Consider the following 27,953-nt stretch of genomic DNA (forward strand, 5'->3'; position numbering starts at 1 on the left):
ATTATTTTGCTGTGCCACTGTCGAGCAGAGACACAGAAGTGATCCCCGGGGTGAATTTCCTATCTCCCATCCAATTATCAAGATTTTTCTTGAAGAGTGCTAATGAGGAGCTTTGTTTGATATAGATAGGTAGTTTGTCCAGAGTATAGGAAGTCTCTGGGACAGGAATCTATCCCTCCAGCATGTTCTGTTTATTGTGGTGACAAGGTTTAGGTACCTAGAGAGCATGTAGCTCGTAGGGATTGGGATTTCTTTAAGTGGAGCATGTACAACAGCTCTGGGTTTGACATAGCTTTGAATGTTAGGCAGAGATCACCGCTGAGTAGGCGATATGCGACAGAGTAAAGCTGCAGTTTTTTTGAGACTGTGAGTAGGGCATGTGTTTGAGGCTGGTAATCCACTTTGTGAGATATTTCTGTGGCCTTTCTAGTTGTTGTAGATGTCTTGTGAGGTACATACCAAAAGGGGCATTGTACTCTATAATGGGTCTAATGAGTGATGAGTAGAGGGGAACAATGACCTCTTTTTTTCCTGGATGAGAAACCTTTTGTGATGGTGTGCCACATAGAAAGATTTCCTGACTACTGTGGCGATGTGATTATCAAAGGAGAGACTACTGTCCACCTGTGTCCCAGGGTTTCTTATCACACTTTCGGTGTTAAGTAGACTACCGCCTATGTGGTAGTTCATGGGTACAGAGTTTTTATCAAAAGGGATGACAATGCACTTTTTGGCATTGAGCTTGAGGCCATGGCTTTGACACACCAGGCATCTGTCTCAGCGAGGCCCTTTTGTAGGATGTCCACATCTTTTGGAATTTTGATTATGGCTCCTAGTTTGCAGTCATCTGCGAACTTTCATTAGCCAAATACCTTCTGTGTTAGCCTGTACTTCAGAGAAGTAGATACCAAACAGGAGAGGACCCAGGACTGAACCCTGTGGTACTCCACTTGTCACTAGTCTGAAGTTGAATTTGGAGTCTGCTACTTCCACACTGTGGGTTCTGTCAGTGAGCCAGTTGTCAACCCAACTTGTGACATAGGGATTTATACCTAGTTTAGTGAGTCTATCAATAATTCCAGAGTGGGGGATGGTGTCAAAAGCCTTGGCGAGATCTAGATAGGCTGTGTGAACCACCTTACCCTCATCTACGGCTTTGGTGACTGCTTCAAAGAAGTCTATCAGGTTTAGGAGACATGATCTGCCTTTTACAAACCCGAACTGGGTGGGGTCATGAGTTTGGAGATTACCAATGTCATTGTTTATAAGTTCCATGATGATACTTTCCATAGCCTTGCAGACCAGGCTCACTAGGCTAATGGAGCGGTAGTTTCCAGGGTCTGTGGTGGCTCCCCCTTTGTGGAGTGGGATAACCGTCACTGAGTGCCATTCAGTGGGGACATATCCTGAGATGAGGCTATGATTGAACATGGTACTTAGGTGGAGTGCCAGTTTGTTCTGTAGTTCATGTAGAAAACAACCTGGGATGTTGTCAGGTCCCATGGATGTTGTGTTCTTGGCTTTGGATAGTCTGTTTTTTACCTGTGCAGCCCTGATTACAGGAACTTTGCATTCTTCTGTTATAGAGATGGGCCCTTTAGGGGATGACCATGGGGGGGGGGGGGGTAAAGTTATCAATGAACCTATCTGCCAGGATGTTGTCAATATCAGTTGGTTCTGTATATTTAGTGCCATTGTGCTGTAACTCAGAGCAGATCCGAGTGTTGCCATTGAGATTATTAACATAGAAATAGAATGCTTTGCGGATGTCTTTAGAGTCAGTGGTAATTTTGTTTTCATAACTAGCTTTGGAGGATTTTGAGGGATCTCAGCTTCTTACTGAGGCTGACCAGGGAGTTTCTCCAATCATGGGATTTTTCTCTTTTTTGCAACAGTTTTTTTGTTCTGTTGTAGAGTTTGTTTATGGCAGGGGACCACCAGATTGGCTTCCTTTTTTTGGAGGATAGCATCTTGGTTCTGTTAGGGATTGCAAAATCCATGCACTCGTGTAAGTGCTTATAAAGTGCATTTGTGTAGGATTCAGCAGTCATACCTCTATTGTCCGTCAGCGTGGGTGTTGTGAAGTTTGCCACTTCTGTCTTAAGAAGTGTGATAATATGCTGTTGATATTTAAGCATATGAAATTGACAGTTTAAAGCCCTGATTGCCAAGGTTGCAGAAGTGTAAACCTTCTTACCCCATCTATCCAGCGCCCTGGAATCTCTATCAGAAGGGGTAGGATTTTTAGCAGTAGAGGCCTTAATGCCTTTTGGACCCTGAGAAATGGTTTCAGGATCCGCAACAGGATTTTTGAAAAGGAATTTGTGGGAGTCAGGAACCCTGTAGTATGTTTCTGGCTTACAAGGAGCCGGAGGCAGAGAATCAGGAGCCATACTAGATTCTGAGAAAACATCATCAACAATGTCTAGAACAGGAGGTACAGCCAAAGGCCTATGCTGAGGAAGAAGAAAATCCCCAAGTCACTTTTTAGATTCAGAAAAATCCTGACTTTCCCAGTGGAAATGTTCCCTTAAGGTATGCAAAGTTTCCCCAAAGGAAATATCCTCAGGGGGAGAAGCAGAAGGAATGGAATCTTCTGCATCAGAGTCCTCATAAGTATGTATAGGCAATTCTTCATTAGAAGAATCAGAAGAAATAGAATCCTGTTCAGAAGATTCATAGTCAATATCTTGCCTAGGTCTCTTAAAAGGGGGGGGGGGGTTGACTACCCCTGATCAGTGTAATTAAATCTTCAGCCATTTTGATAACTTAGGCATAGGGGCCTGCACATGTGGCCTAGGCGTCAGTTTTTTAGACATAGGTCGAGATTTTGGCCTTAGTTTTGAAAATGGCGTCATCAGTCTAATATACATATCTGTAGGCCTGAAAACACCCTAGGCAAGGAATACAGTACAAATGGAAATCCTTATGAGGTATTTGCTTCCCACAAGTCATGCAATTAACTTTTACTGACACTGGTAAGGAGCAAGAAAAAGTTTTCCCCAATGGGGTACTTAAGCTTTTTAGTTGAAGACTTCGGATCTGAAATTCGAAAACGAAAATTTCAGGAGTCGGCCAATCGGCACTTGCAAACTGCTTCTGCTTCGGGCACTGCGAGGCAAGAAAGACTAATGTAATGGTGTTGGCTGCATGTTTTATACCCCTGACAACCTGACATCACGTAAGATGGGACAGCAACCGACGCAGGACCCAATACTTTGTTAATCAGGCCGACTGAGGGCAACCCGTCAGCAGATTACCCAAATGTAATGACTGCAACAGTGAAACACGAAGAACATCCATGTGGTTTTGAGGGCTTGAAGGTTGGGATGTTGAATCCCAGATGGGTAAGCTAGGAGATCCTAACAAGGATCCAGTATCCATGGATAACAAAGATTAGACCACAGGAAGGGGAAACCAAACTTGCCAAGGCCAGAAATGGGCAATGAGTATTACTGAGCTCTTCACCCTGCTTGCTTTCTTTAAGAATTTTGGAATCAGTGGAAGAGGAGAGTAAGCATAAAGGAGACCCAAAGGCAAAGCATGAGACAGAGCATCTCTCGGTAACTCCACCTGAGGGGGATCAGAGCAAAGTACATGCTGCACTTTTTGTTGAGAGGGGAGGCAAACAGGTTGCAGCAAGGTTGCCCCCAATGCCTGAAGATCATATTCACTACTGACTGGTTGAGACACCACTCGTGAGGCATCAGAATTGATCTGCTTAATTTGTCTGCCAGCACGTTGGTTTTCCTCAGGATGAGAGTCACAATTAGAGAATGGTCTGAAGAGATTGCCCAATCCCAAAATCTCATGGCCTCTCTGCACAGTGGGTAAGATCGGGTTCCTCTTTGCTTGATGTACCAGACCACCTACATACTTGTCTGTCTGAATTGCAACAGTGCCCAGAGGGAGAGATTCTTGAAATGTAAATGTCTGCAATGTAAAAAGAACTGCTGTCATCTCCAGAATATAGATATGTAATTTGGTCTCTTGGGGGGGGACGACCACATGCCTTGGACCATCCCTTCCAAGAAATGCCCCCCACCCTAGCTGGGAAGCGCCCATAGTCTCTGTCGTTACTGGATTCGAAAGAACAAGAGGTCTGCCCAGAAAGAGATCATCTGACTGAATCCATCAGTGAATGTGGTACTTGCAAAATGAGCTGAGTTTTATTTGAAAAGATAAAGGCTGATGCAGACTGGACCACTGCAAAGCTAAGGTCCATTGGCAAATCCACATAAAGAAGCATGCTAAGGGAAGCAGTACTATGGCAGCTGACTTGGACCCTACTGCTCGAACCACTGACCTTGCTGGAGGAGAAGGATATAGTGTACCTGATACCATACAGAAGCAATGCGGTGGAAGGGTAAAGATACCACTTGAGTCATAGTGTTCATTACTGTTCCTATGTATTCCAGGCTCTGGACTGGAACAAATGAAGATTTGGCAAGGTTGGTTGAAATGCCCAAGATGTTGCAAATTTGGAGCAAGTTGTCCCTAGCCTGTTGAAGTTAGTGCCTAGAGAGACAGGTGAGGAGCCATTATAATCTGCATATGGAAACACCTGGAATCCTTTGAGCCTCAAGTGAGCTGCCACCAGTGCCATGCATTTGGTAAACACCCTGGGGGCTGTGGTGAGTCCAAAAGGCAGAGCTCTGAATTGGTAATGACTGGATCTCGGCCAAAAGTGAAGATTCCTTCTGGATCATCTGTCTATTTTTATATGATAATACGCATCCTGAACGTCTATACAGCACATCCAGTTGTCTTTGTGCAGGAGGCGCAGGATGAACTAAACTGTGACCATTTGGAACTTTACCTTCTTCACAAACTGGTTCAAACCGCTTGGATCCCAAATTGGTCTGAGGTCTCCCATTTTCTCTGGCACTAAAAAGAAGCACAAGTAAGTTCCAAATCCTGTTTGGTCATGTGGGCCTGTCTGGATGATTCTTTTTTTCAGCAGCTTTTGTATCTCGTGTGTTGCTTCCTTCCTCTGACTGGGTAAAACAATGAGTAAAATAAGTCACACAGAAAAAACAATCGGTTAAAAAACACAAAGAAAAAGATAGACTTTCCACTGTGTGATATCTTAAACCTCTTGTATCAGAGGCAACATGGGATATATGCAAATTACCCTTTAATGATATTAGGTGTTTCAGCTAAATGGCAATTCTGAATGCCCATGACATTTTCTTTGATCTTTGGTCTGAAGGGGGAGCTAAAAATTTGTCCAGGAACTTGGGTACGGGCTCAACAGGGTTCTGCTCCTTCTAAGCCTGGCGGGAAGCCACACTGATGACTTCATCCACTGGGGGGGTGGGGTGATGTGGGGGGATTGGAGGTCACCCAAGATGTAGATGGTCCAGCACCAAAAGCCTCCAGGAACAATGATTCCTCAGAAGGAGAAGTTTGGGATGACCAGCCACCTTTTTGCTTAAGGATTTCTACAATATCTCCAAAGAAGATGTTATCGGGTGGTGATCTGGGGGATCCTTCTCCCTCATCAAAATCAGTGTCTTCCATGAGAGACTACATGGGGGAGTCTACACGTCCTCTTCAGAGGAACTTCCTCTGTGGGATGTTCAGGGGAGGTCCTCTGGTGCAACTGCCTGAAGACTAACTGAAACTGGCTGTTCCTGTGGAGTAGGCCTGATGGACTCAGAGTTTAGAGCCAGTAAGGTGAAAGGGATGGGACTGGAGGCATGAGATGACATTCCTCTATGACTAGAGAAAGCCCTTTATACCACCTTGAATGCAGAGGGACCAGAGGAAATCCCTTCCCCGCTCCTAAGTGATGAAACTGCCAAAGAAGGCAGGTCAGGGCCACCCCCGGATTCAAGCCCCAAGGGAAAAATCAGATGTTAGCTGCCCAGGGCCAAGGCTCTGACAGGAAGGAACAGATCTGACAAAAACAGAGCTGAACCCAACCCCTTGGACCCGGCGCTGACATCTCGGCTCCAAGACCCACTCTGATCTGAGGGTATCAGAGTAGAGTCAGTTAGGGAAATCATGGTGAAGGAAGGAACTATCCTCAGATCTGATGCTGAAACTCTCTGAGATCTCAGATCCTGGGACTCCAAAACCACAGGCTGGAATAAGAGAGGGAGAAACAAGGGACTCAGTAGCTACACTCACACATCTAGTAGGGGACAGAGCTGGAAGAACCGCCATCTAGATCTGATTGCTGAGTAATTTACCCATCTTAGTATTCATATCTGCCTCTGACAGACTTCTGCATGACCTAGAAGATGATGTGGAAGGTAGCCGAGAATGTCTCTTTGGAGTCTGGAAAAGTTGAGTGGGCACAGAAGGGGAAACAGGCTTCACTGCGTACTCTGGTGCATGGCTTCTTCGAGCTGAACTAGTTCTCAGATCCAAGGACTTGGTATCTGAGCACGAAGCAAATATTAAGGGGGATATGGTAATAGGAGCTGATCCTTTTGGATCAAAGGAAGGCTTGGGATCCGATAAAGGTTCAGGAGGTTTCAGATCCGAGGAGGCCGGACCTGAAATTTTTCTAATCTTTTTCTAACAGCTCCAATGAAGCCCCTGAGGACTTCATAGCAGACCTCTTTCTGGTATCTGAAGAAATGTTTTTGGGCGTTTTAGAGAGTTAGAGCTCCAGAAGCAGCAGGACGTAATCCCCTAAGAAATAGTTTGTTGCACCTGTCTGACGACGCTTAAGGATTAAAAGTAGTGCAAATGGAACAGGCCGTGTTGAGATGGTCCAGTCCTATACAATACACACACTTCTTATGGGCATCAGACTTTGGGGTCTTGGGCACTTTTTAAAACCAGTCAGTTTCTCTGACATGGATGAAAGGGAAAAAGCCACGAAAGAAAACAACTACTCTCTCTCTCTTTTTTTTTTTTTTAAACTTTTGTGACAAGGTCGAAAAAAGGAAAAAAAATACCAGCTATGGTTCCCTAAAGCAAGTACCTGCAAAGGGAAGGAAAGTAGTGCCAACAATGGCAAGAAGACTACTCAAAGGAGAGTAGAGAAATAAAGTGCAAAAACAAGGAAATCCTAACGGCGTCGAACACCAAGAGGGAGGATACTGAACAGAAAAAGAGACAAATTTTAAGAAATAATATCCATTTAACTAGTGCTATTGAAAGAGAAACTACTTACTAAGCTCAAAAGATTGAAACCTATGTTTAACCACAATGGCAGCAAACAAGACCTGAGTGTCAGTGGGGATGGACTAGAGCATTACAGCTAAAAGAAGCAGCTTGAGAGTTGGATCTGAAATCCAGGAAATGCGGCCAAGTCGGATCAGAGGATCAGATTTAAACCCATTTGTGAAAAAGAATGAAAAGGACAACATCAGATAAGGGAAGCATCCAATATTGCTGAAAGTAAGTTTCGCAAAATATTTTCACTGAAATGGAATTCAGTGAAAGTGGAGTCAACAGAAATACTTACATAAACACATGCATATACAGAGATAGATATATAAAACAAAAGCAAATAAATATCGTACAAACAAGCCATTTACTAAAAACTGCATTATGCCCACAGTCAAGCTAGATTATTCACTGTATATTACATTATCTTAAACCTTGTGTAGTGCAGGCCCATGGGATATATGTGAATGACCCCAAGGACAAAATAATGTTTCAGCTACATGGATTCTGAATGCTAGTGACTCTCTACCTTTTAATCCTTTAATAGTACATTCAGCTATGTGGCCTCTAATCTACAACTAGTGAGATTTGGCTTTATTGGCCTGAATGTATCAATAAAAACTTAAAAAGTACAAAATTCATGGGTAGTCAGAAACCATGTAGCTGAAATGTTACATTGCTATTGTGTTCCTCAATGTCTTGTACTTCATGCAACTGATGCTTGAGGAATTTCATCTAGGTCAACTGTAGACATACCACTCCAAATACTATCAGTGAACAACTAAACAGTACCAAACACAATTCTCCTGATGTAACAGTACTCCTACTGAGCAACAAAATAACATTTTAATGCCTTACATCTTAACACATAAGGTTCATTAACTCTGCACCTTTCAGAATTATAAGTAAAACAAAACATGCTATGTATAAGCTAGTTTAGGTGTCCTTGTTTGACTTCTTACCTGATGCGGGGGTGACAGTGCATGAAAACACTTTCATCTTCTAACACTTTACCAGTCAGCAACTGAGACATCAAATCATGAGCATTCCACTCACTCTGCAGCTGATGCAGCTGTGACAGAGAAAGAAAGCACAACTGGGTGAGTACACTCATCGTAACAACAGATTTCAAAACATACCTTTGTTGCACTGCAATTATGAATGTAAGGAATGACAATTTAAGGAAAAATTCAGCAGCAGTCTGATATCTTCTAAACCAGGTGTGAGATTACTTCCCTGACTGAGGAGGTCATTAAGAACAAGCCTATCTTCACTCCTTTTTCTGGAAGCAGGGAATCAAAGAAATGTACATGTATTTCTAATTCACCTAGCAAAACGGGACATTACAGTAACTTAACACGTACACTAATGTCTTAATTGCACACATGCAAAAATACACAGACTTGCACACTGTTCCTCACTAAAGCACTACATAAGAAGGGACAGCATCCATAGTTGACCATCACGTCTGCCTTCAGATATGGTTACTGTAAGATAGCAACCCCCAAAATGAGCCCACTAGTACAGCAGAGGCAAAAGGTCAGCCCTATTTCCCCATTTAATACAGTATGGAAAGCTTGGAGAAAATGTGAACTGCAGCTGTACTGCCTTATGCACAACCTACAATGAAATAAATAGAAAATCTCCCTAGAAGGAAAACGAACTCAGGGAAAGCAGCACACTCAGATGAAGTCACAGCAGATACAACTATAATGTTATTTGGATTAGGGGAGAAATGGCTTCCAAGGGTACTCATTGTGGTATGGATAAAATGGCATAACCCATAGAGGGACAGAATAAGCATTCAAGCACTTGTGTACAAGCAAGTACAGGTGTACAAGTACATTTATAACACTAGATATTCAAATTATGACTGCTGCAGTAGCCTTAGCTATATGGGTTATAGGATATAACAACCATACAGCTTTTAAAGCTTCAGGGCATTTTCCACACACCCAAACTGTCAAGCAGTTCGAACTGAGCTAACAGATAAGTTTGGGTGCCAAGCCCTTCACAGCTTTCCTGCAAACAGATAGAGGAAGGCTGAGCCCTGAAAGGACAATTCTAGGAACAAAAAAAAAAGAAATGTCCACACACTGTCATTAAAACGCACAAAAAAACAGCAGGAAGGAGAGGTTACTGCAGCAGTGATCATTCGAATGTCTACTGTTATGGTAAGTTTACTTACACAACTGTACTATAGCCATCATATTGAGCACTGCTGCAGTAGCCTTAGCTATATGGGTAGATTACTCCAGCTGACTTCATTTGGGAGGTGGAAGAAGAGTAGTTCAGGAGCTCCTGAAGAACTGTCCTAGCAAACTCCATCATGGACCTAGAGAAAAAAATCTAGTGCTTTGTAAAAGTACATACAGAGGACCAAGCAGCAGTTTCTAAAATACATCTAGAATTTAGCCCTTTCCAAAAAAGCCATAAATGAAGCCAAAGTCCTAGTATAGTGGGCCTTGACACAACCTGGAATAGTTTTGTTATAGTGAGTGTAATAAAGGGCAATAGCCTTAGACAACCATTTTGAAACAGTGTGTTTTAATAAAGGTTGTCCCTTTTTACTTTCACAAGAAGTGAACAACTGATGCAAAGATCTGAAAGTGTTCGTTCTGTCAACATAGTATCACAGTTGTCTGTGGACATCCAAGGTATGGAGCATCCTTTCTCCCTCATTTTTAAGTTCAGGGAAAACAAGGAGATTGATAGGTTGGCTTAAAGTAAACTTGGATATCATTTTAGGCATAAAAGAAGGTTTAGTTCTTAAAGAAATCCTGCCCCTGTGGAAAATAAGATAGGGTTAAGCTCAACATAACAGCTTGCAACTCTTCTTACTTAGGTCAGTGCAATCAGTAAAACTTTTCTTTCGTAAGAACCTCAAGTCAGCCAGGTTAGCTGGTTCAAATGGAGCAAGTGTTAAACTTCTACAACATAAAATTAACATCCCAAGGAGGGGCCACCACTTTACTTGGAGGCCTCTTGTGCAAAACCCCTTTCAAAAACATTTTGGCATTAAACTCCTTTAAAAGAGGAGGATCCATGAGCAAACATGCTGAAATGGCTGACAAATGAGCCATGACAGAGGAATAAGAAAGGTCACAGTATAATAATTCATACAAATATTGTAAAGCCAGAGAACAACTAGCCTTGAATGGTGCTGGTTATGTTGTTGGCACCTCCTAGAAAATATTTCCATTTGCTGAAGTATGACTTTCTAGTAGCAGTCTTTCTTGCCCCCATTAGTAACCTGCTGCACATACCTAAAAGGAATTAAGGCACTATCATTCTAGGCAGTCAACTGAAGTTGATTTATGTCAGGTATATCAAGCACCCCTGTTCTTGTGTAAGCAGATCCAGTCTATGAGGAAGCTTATGGCAAATGCACCTGGGCACTTCCAAAAGAAGGGAGAACTATGGTTGCCTGGGCCAGAAGGGAGTCACCACAAAAATCTTGGGAGATTATTTCTGAATCTTCAGAAGTACCCTGAATATGAGTAGAAAAGCAATCAGCAACATCACTGTCCAAGGGTAAAAGAAAAGAAAAGGCATCTGTCTTCCAGGCCTTCTTACATGGAGTCCTGGAACAGAATCTTGCCAGTTGACTGTTCAGAGAGGAACCAAAGAGGTCTATCTTGCGGAATTGCACATATATCAAACCTTGGATGATCCCCAATGTAATTTCCACTCTTGAGGGTCTGCCCTGGTCTTACTCGGCTCATGTGCCGCACAGTTTTGCTCTGATGGAAATTAAGATGCCCAGAGTTGGTTCGTACTGTGAAGCTATATCCCAAACTAACATGACTAGTCTGCAAAGGAGGTACCTGCCTGGGTCCCCCTTGTTTGTTGATGTTCCATATGAATGTGGTATTATATCTGTGAGTCCTCCCTCTGGGCTAGTAATCAAGGAGCCTCAATCCTCACCACTGATACTGCTGAGGGATGTACATTTGGAACAAAAATGGATACACACAGTATTTTCAGATGCAGCTCTCTGCACAAAGCACAATTTCCCTTAAGACCATACAGGTAGCACCCTCCAGGTCATGGAGCTGGACTCTCTCCAAACCCCAAACAAGACTCTACCTTTCTCTTTGCAGAAGTCAGTGCTCTGTGTCCTTGTGTTCCAAGTAGCTGACACACTCACTCTGAGATTTGATTTTTACATACACACATACCTGGGAAAGGCTGGCACAGATTCACCTGCTGTGCCATCTTCATCCAGACTATAAGGTAGTTTCACTGCCACCAGCAGCTACTTTAGGGCTCTTACAAGGGTAACCAAATATACGGAGTAAAATTAATGCTAATACAAATGGTAATGTTTCACTAGTGCAGCAAGGCTTTCAGGAGCGGTCACAGTGTCACCAAATAATACAAGTACTCTCAAAGGTTAAAACAGTCTCTAAAAGACCAGCCACAAGGAAACATTTAAATATATTTAATAATAAAAGAACATGAAAATAGTGAATATCTGTTTACAATAAACAGCAGAGTTTCAATCGCAGAAAATATTAAAAATAACACTGGTGGAAAGGTTCACACAGATGCAGAAAAACAATACTTAACTAATCTCACTATATTTTCCTGACTGATCTAAAGAATTACTGTTCCCTAATTCACTTACTAGAGCAAGGCAAGATGACATGAGTGAGTGGTCCTTCTTTGTCAGGTTTCCTAACAGACTGCCATGAGACTTCTGCCTCATCTAGTATTAAATAATTTCAGTACTGGATTACAGAATGACATTCCATACATTTGATCACCTGAATTCTGGTTCCCACACTACCCCCTTTGCTAGAAACAGAGCCAGAATCTTGCACATGTGTCACCATACACACAAATTCAGCTTTGCTAAGATGTTAAGATGTGTTATAGCATCTGGAAGCTATAAAACACTTAAAAAAAACTTACACCCCTCTGGGTTAGCAATTATTTCACCCCTAAGGGCAACACAGTAGGATTCCTAGCCCTGGTTTTCAGGGACATTTTGTCTCTGGCTGCAATCAGAACTGTATGATACAACCTTTATGGCCTATACCACCTAATTTAATTTCAGACGTTTTCAAAATGAGTTGGACTTGGATTAATCTCTTTTCCACTATCCTCTGGTACAATGTATTCATTTCAACAGCTATACAGTCTGACATACCTGTGTATTTCTTTTCTGTCCAGCAGGCCCCACTGTTGGTATATTTTTAACACAAGCAGCTTTACAAATACATGTTCAACACAAGCAGCTTTACAAATACATGTTCAACACAAGCATCTGTACAAATCAGTTTGATATACAAATGACATACAATTCTTTACAAAACTCCAGCTAGCTTTGCTGGCATATGTTACACATCCACTGCTGTACTTCGCCTGGCATAGCTGGCAATACTTCACATCATCACAGTATGAAACAACCTGAAGAGGTCCCAAAGATGATTCAGAACTTGATCAGGACTCTGATATTTATGTGCTTTTGTCTGCCCTTGGTATCCCATATACCCTGCATTTTTATCCCTCCTGAAACTTATCCCCAAGCTCAAGCCTAAGGAGTCTGTGGTGACTGACTGATCTGAAAGAGAGAGGACGAACAGATAATCTGGATTTAGACATATCTGCTGTCTCCAGCAAATGATTTATCTTCTGACAAATCCCAGCACTGGGATTTGAAAAGACAAACTGTGTTGGTGCTAGGACCAGAGAGGCTTCAGATATCACTGTACATTTCCTCATGTGGAATCTTTCCAGGAGTGTCATGAGAATCCTAGAAGCCATGAGACCCAAAATACTGAGGCATTCCCTTGCAGTGACTTAAGTTTGAATGGAAAACCTTAGACATAGATCTAATTGCAGATCTGTGCTTTTCCTGTGGAAGAAAAGCTCTTTGAATGGAGATGTCTAGTTGACATTCCAGGAACACAGTCCTTTGTAAAAGAGTAAAGAAAGACTTTTGAATGGTCTTTTGGAATCCCAGCTTATGTAAGAGATCTCTTGCCCAACAGATTGAGTCCTGACACTTAAAAAAAAAAACCTGCAATGAGATGCAACTGGAGCTAGACATTTTGTGAACACTCCTGGTGCACTGTAGAGTCCACAGATTAAGGCAGAGAACTGATAATGTAATCCAGACCTACAAAACCTTAAGAAAGTCTGAGGTTAGGATGAATAGGGATGTGATAAAAAGCATCTTTTATGTCTAGTGCTACCAGGAAACCTGAAAAAGGAAGAATAGATGACTGGTTGTGAAATGAGACAGTTTAAAATTTGGGCACCATTACAAGCAAGTTTAGGAAACAAAGATCCAAAACTGGCCTCCAAGCATTTTCTTTCTTCAGCACTAACAACATCCTTGAATAAAAACCCTTCTCCATTTGGGAAGGAGGAACTGGATCCATCACTCCTTGGGATAGAATATGATGGAGAAACAGAGGAAACAAAACAGTCTGATCTGGAGGATGAGGAAAGGAGGAATTTCCTCAAACTGCCATCTGTAACCTTGATGAATGATCTTCAGAGGGCAATATAAAATCTTATTTTTAACATCTTGGAGGTTCTGAGAATGCAGTTGTGCAAACCTCCGTAAAAGAGTTCCAGTGGCCACAGCCCTGGAAGAAGTATCAAGAGACATACACACATTGTAAGCAAGTAGTGACCTGTGCAACAGAAGAAACTCTATTACTTAAAGCAGATTTTTTTCTTACACGACGAAACTGCAGGTAAAACATTACTCATACTTTCAAAATAAGTCAGAACAAACTTTAACATGTGACCCTAACAATTCAAAATTCTGAAAAAAATCAAACGTTGCAGAAGTACACATTTTTTCCCATACTTATCAATAATTTTCCTATCCCTATCAGAAGGAGTAGGATTAAAATTAACAGACATATAAGCCAACTTGAAACAGCACAAAGATTCCTTATAAAGGAAATTGGGGGCCTGAGTTGTATGCTGTATGCCTTACAGCTCCATCTCTTCTCTTTTTCATAAAATTCTTTATGGATGAACTCTGCCTGGCCTACAAGGCCTGAGATGACTATCCTGAGTGACCTCATTCCTACTTACAAAAATAGAAAAAACATGAGCACCAGCATGAATGGAGCCCTGTGACCCAAGCAACCAGGATTTGATGAATAGTCTGATATTGAGGAGCCAAAGAAGAGGAGGAGAAATGAAGGGGAGTACCCCACTTACCTCTCCTGGGGGGAAGAGGGTAGGATTTCTGTACACTCAGAAGTCCACAGCAAGATGGAATTTTCCTGATAAAGACCAGAACTATTACCATTTATTCATGTGTGTGGGGGGCTGCTTGGAGGAAATGCCTTTTTCAGAAGTGAGGGGACACCCTCAGCTAACAGCCTCTTGCATGCCCCCCCCCCCCCTCCAGGTGCTTTGCTGATAGCTTGAGCTGTTAAGATTGGAAGTAAAATGGAAAACAGTAAAGCACCACTAATGGCTACTCTAATGAAGACTCCTCGTCAGTCAGCTCTGGCCTGGTGAAGGGAATACATTGGTCAATAAACAGAAACTGTGTTTGTGATAGATCTCTCACTCAAAAGAATTCTCTTCTCAAACTCCCTCCTTCAAATGTAACCTTGATGAGTGTATGGATAACTGCAAATATATCCTCCACCTCACCTCAACACAAACCCTTATGGAAGAGGATAGCAAGAAGTGGGAAATGCAGTGACTAGACTAAATAAATCTACCAGATCAACTGCACAGTAATAACTCAAACTTGTGAGTCTACAAAGCAAAACCAGAGCTCAAAACCTGCTTTTAAGAACATATATGAAGCTAGACAAACTGAGAACAACAGCTTCCTGAACTCTCTTCACTTCCCCATCAGTACAGAAAACTGAACCAATGATGGTTCCAGAAGCAGTTGAGCTGCCTAGGCTGAACATTAATTGAACAGGATGTTTAAAACAATATAAGCTGGTACAAAAAAAAAAAAAAAAAAACAGAAGAGACTTATAAGCTAACTGAAACAAATCAATACTTGAAACTGTTAAATAACTATTAATTCCAAACTGAAGCCTGTTGAGACTGTCTTAAGCATAAATTACAAAAAGACCTATCTGACTATGCAAAAAATAGTGTCTTTTTTGGAAAGTATTTATTAGGGGATCAATGCAGGTGATGGTCTATGTCAACATCAAGGCTCTGCATGGTTAAGTAAAAAGGAACAAGAAAGAATTTCACGCGGTTATGAGGCATTTGTCTAAATCTACACATTTACCCATAAGTCTATTCAGAACCTTTCATATGGCAGCCACAAAGTATTCTACAAATTTGTCAAACAGCTTCTGTTCCCTTCAGGTCTAAGAGAGGAATGAGCAGAGGAAGTGGGAGGAGGGGGATCGAAGACCTTTCCACAGAGGTGAGTCTCCTTCCTCTTAAAGAAGTCTTCAACCATATCAGTAAATAGGTCAAACAGCACATTCCTAAAAAAGTGGACATCCAAGAACTTCTCTCTCATAGAGGATCTTGGAAACAATTTTGGCTATGCCATCCTGCAAAGCCATAAGAGCCTGAGAAATAAGCCAAAGCATCAGCAGAGTCAAAAGTAAAACAAGTAGTAACTAATGATGGAGGTGTCATGAAAGTCTTCCATAAACACATGCTCATCAAAGACTTCTAACTCATCCAGTGCCTTTTTAAACTATGCAGGCCTGGAAATGTGACATTAATACTAACAGATGCTTGTTTTAAGCACCAATGTGCAGAGAAAAAGAATATTTTACCACAGCAACCCAGTGGTCCCCTTATCTAGCAGCAAGCTGGTAAAATGCTGTGGCCTCTAATATCTGTTTGACCAGCTGACAATGGGATTAAATAAGCCTTATTCTAAGCTACTGCAGCAAATTTAGAATGCCTCCAGGTTGCTCTGAAAGCATCTTTAAAGATCAGCACCAAGGAAAGAAGAATCCAGGGTTCTCGAGGCCTGTACAGAAAACTCTGCCAGGTGTGCTGGGTGGAGAAGAAAGGGGAAAGTGGCTGTCTAAGTTGCACAGCTTCAACCCAAAAGCATCACTAAAGGTGCGACTGCCTAAGTCTTCTATAATCACCGTCTGTCTCATGTAGTGGCCTGGAATTCCTCTAAATCTGCAGAGAATCTTGGGGGCAGTGTTTTATCATGAGCTTCACTACTGACAAGCTTGAGCTTCTATACAGGCATGTGTGCTTCAGACCAGTACTGGCCACAGGAAGGTAGGGAACTGGTACGGAGAGCACAATAAAAGTAACATTGTGTGAGATAAGGTCTGTGCTAGGCCTGGCAAAGGTTCTCTTCCTGCACCCATTACTCAATCACCAACCAAACATCTGCCCAATGACCAGAAGTGAGTTCAAGTGTGGGATAACCAAATAAACCCTCCTATATCTAAACTGATTGCCGACATGAAACTGGGGGAAGGATGCAGGAGGCGAGTCCCCAGTCCCAAGCAGTCCAGATCAATGACTGGATGACTAAAAGGAATAGTTTTAGGATCAGGTTGACCACCAAGTGGGTTCCAGCTGATTACACAAACACAGTATGAGACAAGACTATTATAATGTGCCAGTGAATGGAAGAGGGAAGCTCTACTACTCTGATCTTGTGATCCTAAAAAGACCGATTCAGGTTTGAACCCTCATTAAGTTAATGGTGAGCTCACTATATGAATGTATTAAAAGGCTGGAATGGACAACAAACAATCTCAACTGCTGCCATCTTTGCAAAATGAGCTAGAACATTTCAACCTTTGAGGTATATCAGCCAGGTGGGCACAGCTGTCATTGTGTTCTTTCATAATGACAGAGCTGGGCATGTCTGTTAATCTGCTAGCTACATGAATGATTTATTATGGTATGTAACTACTGAACTCCAGATATCTATCTTCCACAGCAAGGATCAAAAGCCTAAGTGAATAGCAAGACATTTTTTGTGTGTATACCACCGTGTCCAACAAGCCTCCCCCAACAGACCACACCACAGATTTCTTAATTTTGTTTTGATCCAGCCCCTTAACCCAATTGTTCTCATTAGGGCAAAGGTTGCACAGCTTACATTACTGGCATACATCACCCAGATTGATCTAAGGACACAGCAAATTCTAAACTGGTGAAAGCAATACACAAAGTAGGGTCCTTTAAATCTGCCCAAAATAGTACAATAAAAGATTTATGCAGAAGTAGATATGTCTGTTTTTCCCTCAAACCAATTTTAAAAACAGAGACATTTTACACCAGCTCCAATGGTGAAAAGAAAGATAAGACCCTGACTGCAGCATGCACGCATGCAAACACCCCGCCGTATGAGCTGACCCACTGTATGATGACCATTCTTAGCAGCTCTACCTCCCCAAGCTGCCTGGGCATGAACAGTCCCACATGAGTTTCAAAGTACTTCCAGCAGTAAAGGTGCAGCCTCCAGCAAGGGAAAAAGCCAGAACATATCCCAAGATGGTAAAGAGCACAAAAGGTAGAAATGAGCCCTGTGCTGGTTACAGGAACCAAAACCAGCTGTGGCTCACCCCAACATTGAAGGCAGAACAGAAGTGCAACAGATGTAAGAATGGGATTGATATGCATATTTGAAGTATTAAACTAGACAGTAAAAGAGACTGAGTGGGCGATCAACAGTTTATCCATCACTAAAAACTACTTTTATTGGTGGTGTAGAAAGTCACATCAATACTGCTGAAATCACCACTAAGCTATCTAACTGAATTTACAGATTTCAAACAAGATTAAAAAAGATGGTCAATAAGTGCTCTTGTTCCTACATGAATAGAACAGACTTGGCTGGAATTAATTGTGAAATTCAAACATGAATACATAAACTGTTCCAAGACAGGACACTACACAGTCCTCTTACCTCTTCATTTGCGTACTTTAGTTTATACTCTCTCTTCACCGCAGGGTCAAACATGGTCTGAGGAATCCAAAGCCGAAGCTGTAGTAAACCCAGGTCAATCCAGAGACAGCTTGACTGAACAAATGATGAAAGGCTTCTTGCATTCTCTTCACCACTGAAGTACTGCAGACATGACAGCAGAAGGCAAAGCACATCATCTGGCAAATTCTGGGTCCCAACTACATCATTTATAACCTTCTGAATGTAATGAAATGCTGCCATATCTCCACACATCAGTTGACTGCAATGCTGCATGTACTCCTCCTGTAAATCATCTGGCAACAACTGCTTGATGGATAACAAATGTCTGTGTAAAAGGATACCTTGCAGTCTGGAATCAGTAGTCCTGAAACAAAGGAAAATTAAAACATTTTTTTACTAAAAAAAAAAATCTTTGATCTTATTCACGTGCTCAGAGGTGTACAAAGGAAACCTCCCACCTATCTGATGAGCAATGACTGCCTGTTGCCATCCGTGCTGAAGGACCAGCTAAAGGAAGGGAAGAGGGGTGGAGACTATAGTTTTTCACAGTTGCTGACCATTCCCCTCAATAGAGATCAGACTTCAGCAGGTAAGCAACACTGACTGGGTGTTGCATATGCACCGTAGCAGTACAGACTTGGGCTTCTGTAATGACACCAGTGAATATGCTACACTGGCTGGGAGTTACAGGCACTAGAAACAGCTCACAGGTACAAAAAGCACATCCTCACAGTACTCTTAGTAGTGCTGCTGCCCAGACTCTTGAAAGAACAAAAAGGGGGTGGGAGAACAAAAAAAATAAAAATATTTACTTCACAAACTGCAGTTAATCAGTTGAAACCTAGGATAAATAATAGTTCAAACATATTAAAACAGTTGTTCTTGGCCCAATTTAAAGCACAAGAGAAACACCCTTAGCAATACAAAGTAATCGTTATTGTAATTTGTAACTCCTTATCTACTGTGTCGGAGCATTTCTCCATGGGCCTCTGCTGAAAATTGGTCTTGCATGGCCCAGTCGGACTAACCTGGTTAACTAAGCAAATAAATGCAAAATAAGAATACTGATAATTACAAACGTTTAACACTCTCAGATGGAGTTTTGACAACAAACAATAAAAAATCCTACACATGTAAGGGAATGGAGTATGGTAAGGGCTTCCTTGATCATTAACCAATAAAGTACGTGTTCGTAAAGCTTGTTATACCTTCCTTTAATGTGTTCTCTGCAGTTGATACACATCTGAGTAGCATTCCCAGAAACAAGGTAATGAAAGAGCTAGACAGACCAATACAAATCAGAAAAAAGAGTCTCAAAGCACAGACATGACACAGGACACTACTGGAGTCGGAACCTAAACAAGTGCGTTTCATTTGTAAGTGCACACATATGGGTCCAAGTTGTTACATTTCAATACCTGCATGGCCGGTGCAAACGTTAAATCCAGATTTATTAACATGCGTAAACTCTAAGCATAATGTAATATAACAAATATACAACTCTATATTAACATAAGCTTGGCATAAATATATCACAAGATGAAAAAAAAAAGTAGTTTTAAGGGACTTCTTAAAGTTTATTTATAAGGGAGAGTACCGTGGAGATTTCAATGGCACTGCAGCTACAGTGGTAAGGAGCAAAGGCATGACAAATCCATGTGCTCTCAAGGAACCTTCAACAGATCCTAAGTGGCAGACTGCAGGGGATCTGTCCAGTCTAGAAAGGATAAGGATTTCTGTTAAGTATAGGGACAGTTTCTGGGACTAAGGAGATTAACAGTGGACATTTAAAGGTAGTTTGCCATCAAATTAAAAGACGGTACAGACTTGGCTAAGCTTGCATATTATGTAGATAATGAAAAGTACTACTCAGTAGCTGGGCTGCAGAACTATGCACCAGGTGCAGACAGCACAGCTCCGAGTTAGGAAGCAGCATGGAAAGTATGGGTAGAATACTCAAAATGAGAAGAGACTACTGTGTGCACCACCACACAGGCTCTTCAGTCTAAGAAAGTATTTAACTTTGCCCAGTTTCAGGGAGGTGACGAAGTTCTGATCTCCGATATCACCTAATCCCTTACTGTCAAGTCTGACTGTGGAGAACTAACACCATGCACCTTGCTAATAAAGTCAAACCTTGTACTTTCTAAATGTAATACAGGGGTTGAAGGCTAGACAAAAGCTTTTCAAGGCAGCACAAATTACCATAGCCACAGTCTTAGATGTGTTAAGCGTCAGAACACACAACTGGATGGTTTCCATATAATCTGCAAAATGTAATCACTGACATTTGTTCCTGAGGAAAGGAAGTCTACAGAAGAATCATCTGCAAAGCCATGACAGTCAAATCTGTCCCTCAAATAAGAGCTCCCAGTGGAAGCAAGGGGTTTCCTATCAAACAAAAGTCCTGTCCACAAAGGTGGTGCCTCAACAGATCCTGGAAACTATTGTCCCATAAGCCTGACTAGCTTGGTCTGCAAAGCTATGGAAAGGATCATCATGGACCTCATAAATAAAGATACTGGGGACCTACAGACACTGGATCCTACCCAGTTCGGCTTTAAGGGCAGATCCTGCCTCTTAAAACCTGGTCGATTTCTTTGAAACAGTCACCAAGGCCATTCATGAGGGGAAGGTGGTCCACACAGCCTACCTGGACCACGCAAAAGCCTTCGATACAATACCCCACTCGGGCATTATAGATAAGCTCACCAGCTTAAATATAAACCCCTATGTCACTAGATGGGTTGCAAACTGGCTCAAGGACAGAACCCACATGGTTAGAATTGCTGGAGCCATGTCAGACTCCAAACCAGTTACAAGTGGCGTCCCACAAGGCTCAGTCCTGGGACCTCTCTTGTTGGGTATATATTTCTCGGAAGTACAGGCCAACACGGAAGGACTGTGGCTGACCAAGTTCGCAGATGACTGCAAACTGGGCACCATAATAGACTCTCCAGCCGACACAAGCATCCTCCAAACGGGCCTCATAGAAACAGACAACTGGTGCCAGAGCCATGGCCTCAAGCTAAACGCCAAAAAGTGTATAGTCATCCCCTTTGGCAAAAACAAAGTGCCCACAAATTACCACCTATGTGGTAATCCATTAAGTACAGAAGAAGTAATTAGGGACCTGGGGACCCAAGTTGATAGCAATCTCTCATTTGACAACCACGTGGCCAAAGTGGTTAGAAAAACATTTTATATAGCCCAACAAATCATGAAGGGATTCACATCTAGATCAGGGGAGGTCATCATACCTCTTCACTCATCCCTCATCAGGCCCATAATTGAGTACAATGCCCCTTTTGGGATGTACCTTACCAGACACCTGCAGCAATTGGAAAGATCCCAAAAGTACCTCACTAAGAGGATCAAAGGGCTCAAACAGATGCCATATGCTGCCCGGTTAAAAGAAACTCCAGCTCTACTCAGTGGCATAACACCTGCTTAGAGGCGATCTGGGCCTGATGTATAAAGCCATGTCCAACCCAAAATTAATGGACATGCTGCAACTCAGAAAATCCAAATCCCATTGAGCCACGCGCTCGAGAGACTTGAACCTCAGCACTGAAATACATAGGACAATCTGGAGGAACAGATTCATAACCCAGAGGCTCCCTTCACTCTGGAATAAAATCCCAGTCCAGGTTAGGCAGAGTCCCTCATTGAGACTCTTCAAGAGGAATCTTGATGAGTGGATGGGAGATCGTAGGTTTACCCCGGGTATCACTTCTGTGTCACTGTTAGACAGAGGCACAGTATACTAACCTCGAAAAAGGGCATAGCAAAATTAATTTAAAATGGGTGGCGAAAGCCAAACACACTCTGGCTAGGCTTATAAATGCCCTAGGGCAGATAGCCTAGTATGAACCTAAATGATTGAACAGGCTGTTTGACAAAACACATATGTTGAAACCAACCATATGATTAGCAATTCAGTCCTCAAACTTTTCTGAGATCACGTTACAGTAGGGATCAGGAAATTTGCCCTTTCCCCCACTGTATTTCGATCTCCGAGTTAGTGTACATAATTAGCAGGGGGAAAAGCATTTTTGTGTTGTATGTGGGTGTAGTTTGCATTTTAATTCTTTTTTGGACAGATTGAAATGTTGATCATATGGGTTTTGACAATATGACCATTTGATCCTTTGTTTTCCATGTACATGCTCCTAGGTATGTGAATGTTCCCAATAAGGAAACCCTTGGAATTCTGGGAAGCAAAAGGGGAGGCTGAAGAACAATATATTGCAGACACTACCTCAGAGTACACCTCAAGAGATAAGATTTAAAACGGTCAATGACAGTAATGGAAATTACAAAGATGAGCAAAGGTGTTCCAGTGAGACATCACTGTCTGTCTTCCAAATGCTAACAGAGAATAAAGAGGATTAACACAGAAAAGAAAGCAATATTTGTCTCAACAACAAATCACTTACTACACTAATAATAGCAATGTTAGTTGTATGTCTTGATCCAAAAATCGCACTGAACTAGGTCATGAACGTCTTCCCTCAAAGAAAAACTATGTACACACCACTTTCTACAACATTTTTAATAAATCAAAGATTACAGATAAGGCAGTACTTATGAAGAACATCTGGATCAATGGTAGGATTCTTCAAGAGGTGGAGGACACAAATACCTCTTTTAGAAGTGCAGAAAAGGTTCTACAACATAAAGAAACAGTAATGTCATTTGATGTAATTCATTCCAGCCCATCCAAACTACCCCAAACAATGCACAAAGTCAATGGGCACATTGCTGAAATCAGATCAAGAGCATACTGAAGTTAGTTATCCGAAACGCAAGTTCCCCATAAGCTCACCATAGTGGGAGAATTAGAAGTCAGGGATGTAAAGCTTACCTTAAACAGTGACTACTCACACATTCTTTAAATGAAAAAGCTCTCTATGTGTTCAGAGAAGCCAGATTATAAATTCTGTTGACCACCTGGAAGGGTAGGAGTGACCGACTAACCGCATTACAAATCTCCTTTTATAAGACTGATCTGCCTGGCAGAAAACAGTGCTCATCAAACCTTAGCTTAACATCCATGAAGTCAATCAGTTACCATTCACACCCAAGTCTTCATATTGCTCTCATCTCCAAGGAGAAGGTATCAAACAAAAATTCATGGGAAAACAGGTGAACAGAATGTACATGAGCAGAAGCCAGCAAGGATAATGCAAAACTAATGAAACACTGAAATTCCTGCATTCTGGGGGGGGGGGGGGGGTAAATTAATTGTAAAAATCAGGGGGGGGTAAATTAATTGTAAAAATCAACCAGGTGGCACTAACACCAAGGCACCAGTTTAAACACTAAATCATAGGCGGTCACATTAAGTTAATACAATCTCCACTGTACATCCAAGACAATGAGTCATACAAAGACCTACCGGAGCATTGAAGAATCTCTCTATAACATAAAGAAATCGATTACCAGGGTTGTTTTCCTCTTTCACACAAATATGTTTGCATAATCTAAAACCAGTCTATTGCCACAACTAAATGTCCTTGACAAAGTCAGCATACTCATGGAGGAGTAACCTCAAACAGCAGATCGCACATATGATGGAATGTACATTTTTTTCATGTATTATCCCACTGTGGAGTTGCGTTGTACACATGGATAATGAAAAACACATCACTAACCTTGCACTGATATCGTCAAATTATAGGGTGCTTAATCAAGGAAAACTTTGGTGAAAAGGCACAGCAGCTACCAAAAGTAGCATCTAACAGGCTTCTGTTATAACACCAAAAAGGCAGAATTACTCCTGGAAAACCACAGATGACCAAAAAACTAGAAAATGCAGGAATACAGAGTGAAATCCACACGATGTTAGCATAATAAAACTTTGAATCCACGCTTTTATAACCAAACTTCTTCAGAATAAAATATACAAACTCCGCATCACATTTAAAAACAGTTTTGAAATGTCTCTGCACCAATAAACACATCTTTCCACTTCGACATTTATACAATCAATCAAATTTTTGAGCTCAGGAAGTTATTTCCTTATATAGACTCTACGTCTTTCAAAAAACATTTAATGTTAACAGCATCATTTATACCAGTTTTTTATCTGAATTTAATCTGATTTGCCATAGAGCCTCCTTTTGTTCAAGATTTGTTTTGAAATTGCCACCCCTGAAATCATGACTTCTTTGCTCTAGCACAGAAAACAAAACATTTTTATATGTAGGACAGATGATGGTATGCTTATAAAAAGCACTGGTCTTGTCTTGTTTCCTAATATTGTAATAATGTTCTTTTATTCTGGTGCATAGGGCTCTTGTAGTCATACCAATGCAGAATGCACTACAGTATGCGCACACACCAATGTATACAACTCCTTTACTCTTGCAGTTAAAATGCCCTGGAACTTTTAAAGTGTAAGGCAGATGTTCTACATGAACTAAGGGACCTTCAAATATGTATCTACATATGTTACAGTTCCCACACTTGTACATGCCTCATTTTTTCTGTGTGGTATTGGGACAATATCCATATTTGTTTCTCTTTCTAAAAGGCTTTTTAAGTTGTTTTGATTTTTGTATACAAACCTTGGCTGAGTCCCCACAATAGATTGCAAATCTTTGTTACCCTCTAAAATTTTCCAGTTGTCAGAAATAATGTTTCTGATTATACCACTATCTACTGTCATGTCTAAACAAAAGTAGTTACCAACATCTGATGTGTTCCTATCTTGGTTCTGTTTTGTGTTAGCATTAGAGAACCCATACTCAAGGATAGCTGGAAAGAGACTGTCCCTATTCTGCGTAACATATTCAGCCTGCTCTTTCAACAGGGTTTTACTGTACCCTCTTTCAACAAACAAGGTAGTAATAAATTCTATTTCCTTCAAAAAGTCACCCACTTCCACTTGTCATTTGACTAGCTCGTATGAAATGCCCTTTTGGAATGTTGTTCTTCATGTACCGAGGGTGCATACTGGTATAATGCAAGTAACTGTTGGTGAAAGTTTCTTTCCTGAAAATTTTAACTCCTCACATCCAAAAAATAGCCCCACATCCCCCAGGATAAACTTTAAATATCCTGATCTGGTATTAGGGGTGTCAACAAAACTTTGCACTTTTTGTCCATCCCCCACCATGACAAAAAACAGGTCATCAATAAATCTCTTAAAAAATGTGATCTGGTATTCCATAACTAATGGTTCTAACACAGTACACTACCAATAACCAATCACAATGTTCGCAAAGGATGGTGCTGCAGGGGACCCCATAGCTACAACACAAATTTGTTTATATATTTTCTTGTTAAATACAAAAAAAAATGTTGTTTAGTAGAACATCTATTAATTTGCAGTAAAAAATACTTTCAGAATTATTAAATGTGGAAAATTCATTTAAATATTCTCGAACATGTTCCACTCCTTCAAAGTGGAGAATACAGGTGAAGAGAGACAACACCTAGACTGAACAAATCACTTGTGTGGTGGAATCAAAAGCTAACACTAAAATGTATAAATGATGCTTTTAACATTAAATGCTTTTTGAAAGACCGTAGAGTCTATATAAGGAAATAACTTCCGGAGCTCAAAAATTTTAATGATTGATTGTGTAATTGTTTAAGTGGAAAGGTATGTTTATTGGTGCAGAGACATTTCAAAACTGTTTTTAAATGTGATGCGGAGGTTTGTATATTTTATTATGAAGACGTTTGGTTATAAGCTTATAGTACAACTTTAAAAAGTTTAACAAACACAAAGCAGCAGCATTAATACAGTGAGTGACACATTTGGACAAGCTCTAATTAGCAAATGCCCTACCCCTAAAAAGCAGTGAGAGAGACAAAACTGGTCCACATCCCTCAATACAAGCACTCTACAGTGGCAAAGCTACAACTTCAGGTGAGCAGTCAAGGGAAATAGGATGTACTTCTTCCCCCCAAATATCAAACACCATCAGCCAAGAATGCAGGAAGATTAGTAGACTAGATGAAACACCTTTAGAAGGACATACAGATTGGGAGTCAGCCCACTTATGAAGAATAAGAATCCAGACTATGACTCGGATAACCTGAACTCAATTTGTGGCCTCACTTCTCAAACAACTGATTTTGGGGGGGGAATTAAGAGAATAACCTTACCTGCTTCTCCTAAGAAGGGGTGCATGCCCATGCAATCATTTTTCATTTGTGTTCTTCAGTGTAGTTCAGACATCTAGTGGAGATGTTTGTCACTTGCAAAAGCAACTGACTGTCCTAAATGTTCACTACACACCTAACCTGAGGCAATACTTTGCTTTTTTTTGCAGAAAAGAAATGGAAAGGGAAAAAAGTCACTCGCGTGGACGATGGCACCACTCCCATTGAGTTCAACCTTTGCCCTTAGAGAAACAGATGTGCCCTTAGTACTCTCAACCTGGAGAACAAGTGATTTACTTAAAGGGATCTGGGGAGGATCAACGGCAGAGTAGGACTGCAGCCAAAAAAAGGACCAAAGAAATGATGTTTGGCTTTGAGAGATGCTTGGTATTTGTGAAATACTGATCATGGTTCACCCTACAGCAGCAGCACACCTAGCTCAAATATTTGTTCTGTAGAAGCAATCTCCAGAAACAAAACAAAGGTAGTTGGGCAGTGAGAGACTAGCCAAAGGAAGTGTGTGAACATGGCAATATTTCAACATTAAAAAGAAGTTCTGATCCATTACAATGGTGACCAGTCCACTGATATTTACAAAATAATTTTCAGTTACACTGACCTTTAATCTTCCTTTAAACTTCCTAGCCTTATCTGTGAAATAAATGCGTAAACTTTCCCATAAACACCACACAGTGCTTCTCTTAAGAGAACAAAAAAGCTAATAAAATAAACTCCAACACAAAAACACAACTGGACAAGTATGGAACCTCCCTGGCATCGCATCTCCTCTGATCCTTGTATTTTTCTGTCACAAAAAGTTAAAATATTTTTCAAAGCACAAAATGGCTCTCGATACTCCCCATACTGACTGCTGTACTTCTCCTATCTCTGCAGAGCTTTGAGAAACTTATCAATGTTGGAACTTTTCAGGGATTACCAAAATTTAATTTATTTAATATTAGCTCAATTAAAAAAAAAAAAAAAAACTGGCTTCTTCACCATATCAATCAGTGCCACTTAGTAACTCTTAGGAAGTTCAGCCAATAGAAGCAAGTTGCAAACTAGAAGCACTGCATCAAATGATGATCAAGGAACTACAAGCTCAGGTGAAATGCTTCCAAGGCTAGAAAGTCAAGGTTTCAAAATTTACCAACCAAAAATACCAACTTTCTCATTACATGTAAAATTCATGCACACTAGCCATAGCTATACAAAATGTCAGCCCGAAGAATCAAATACTGGTGGGTGAATGTGTTAATGCAAAGACGAGATGGCGTTTTTGACAAATTATTACCGTTTAGGTAACTAAGAATAAAACAAAGATTTTGAACAAGAATGAACAGTGTGGAGAACCAATTACTCTAAAGGACTGGCCAACCTAGTACTTGAGTTCAGATGATCAGTGTATTCAGAAAACATTTTAACAGTACTATAAAATTTAAGGTGAAGTTTACGAAACACTTGAGAAAAAATAACTCAGAAGCCAGGCCCAGTGCTTGTAATTTGTTTTTCAAAGTGACCACAAAGTTAGATTTTTTTCAAATCAGAAATGTATATAAAAATGTGGAGTCATACAGCAGCAATATAAAAGAAATGCAGTGTTCCTGTATAATTTGCTCCTTTTCTTTTTTAAAGGTGTACATGGAGGGGCATAACACAGCATTAATAGTTCAATTTTTATTATAAAAAAAAAAAATGTTTTTATAGCCATCCAAATGAAGGAAGAATGGCCATTCACACCTTCGGTATCAGTTTAAAGATATGCCTCCAAGTACCTAATGAAAATAGCATTTGGAAAAAGCAAGAGGATTTGGAGGCAATGAGAAAT

At 41.0% G+C, this 27,953-nt stretch overlaps 1 protein-coding gene across 1 annotated transcript in view; it reads right to left on the reverse strand.

Moving 5' to 3' along the window:
- MDN1 (midasin AAA ATPase 1) overlaps positions 1 to 27,953 on the reverse strand; it is a 3,484,183-nt gene that overhangs the window by 1,167,596 nt on the left and 2,288,634 nt on the right. Inside the window, exons 61-62 of the mRNA XM_044071809.1 lie at positions 17,987 to 18,371; positions 8,091 to 8,200 (exon numbers count right to left, since the gene is read on the reverse strand). Of these exons, the coding sequence (XP_043927744.1) occupies positions 8,091 to 8,200; positions 17,987 to 18,371 (495 nt within the window). The remainder of the gene's footprint in view (positions 1 to 8,090; positions 8,201 to 17,986; positions 18,372 to 27,953) is intronic.

Source organism: Protopterus annectens, chromosome 1.part0 (genome assembly GCF_019279795.1).
Source record: "Protopterus annectens isolate FY-2018-M chromosome 1.part0, PAN1.0, whole genome shotgun sequence".
NCBI classification, from domain to species: Eukaryota; Metazoa; Chordata; order Ceratodontiformes; family Protopteridae; genus Protopterus; species Protopterus annectens.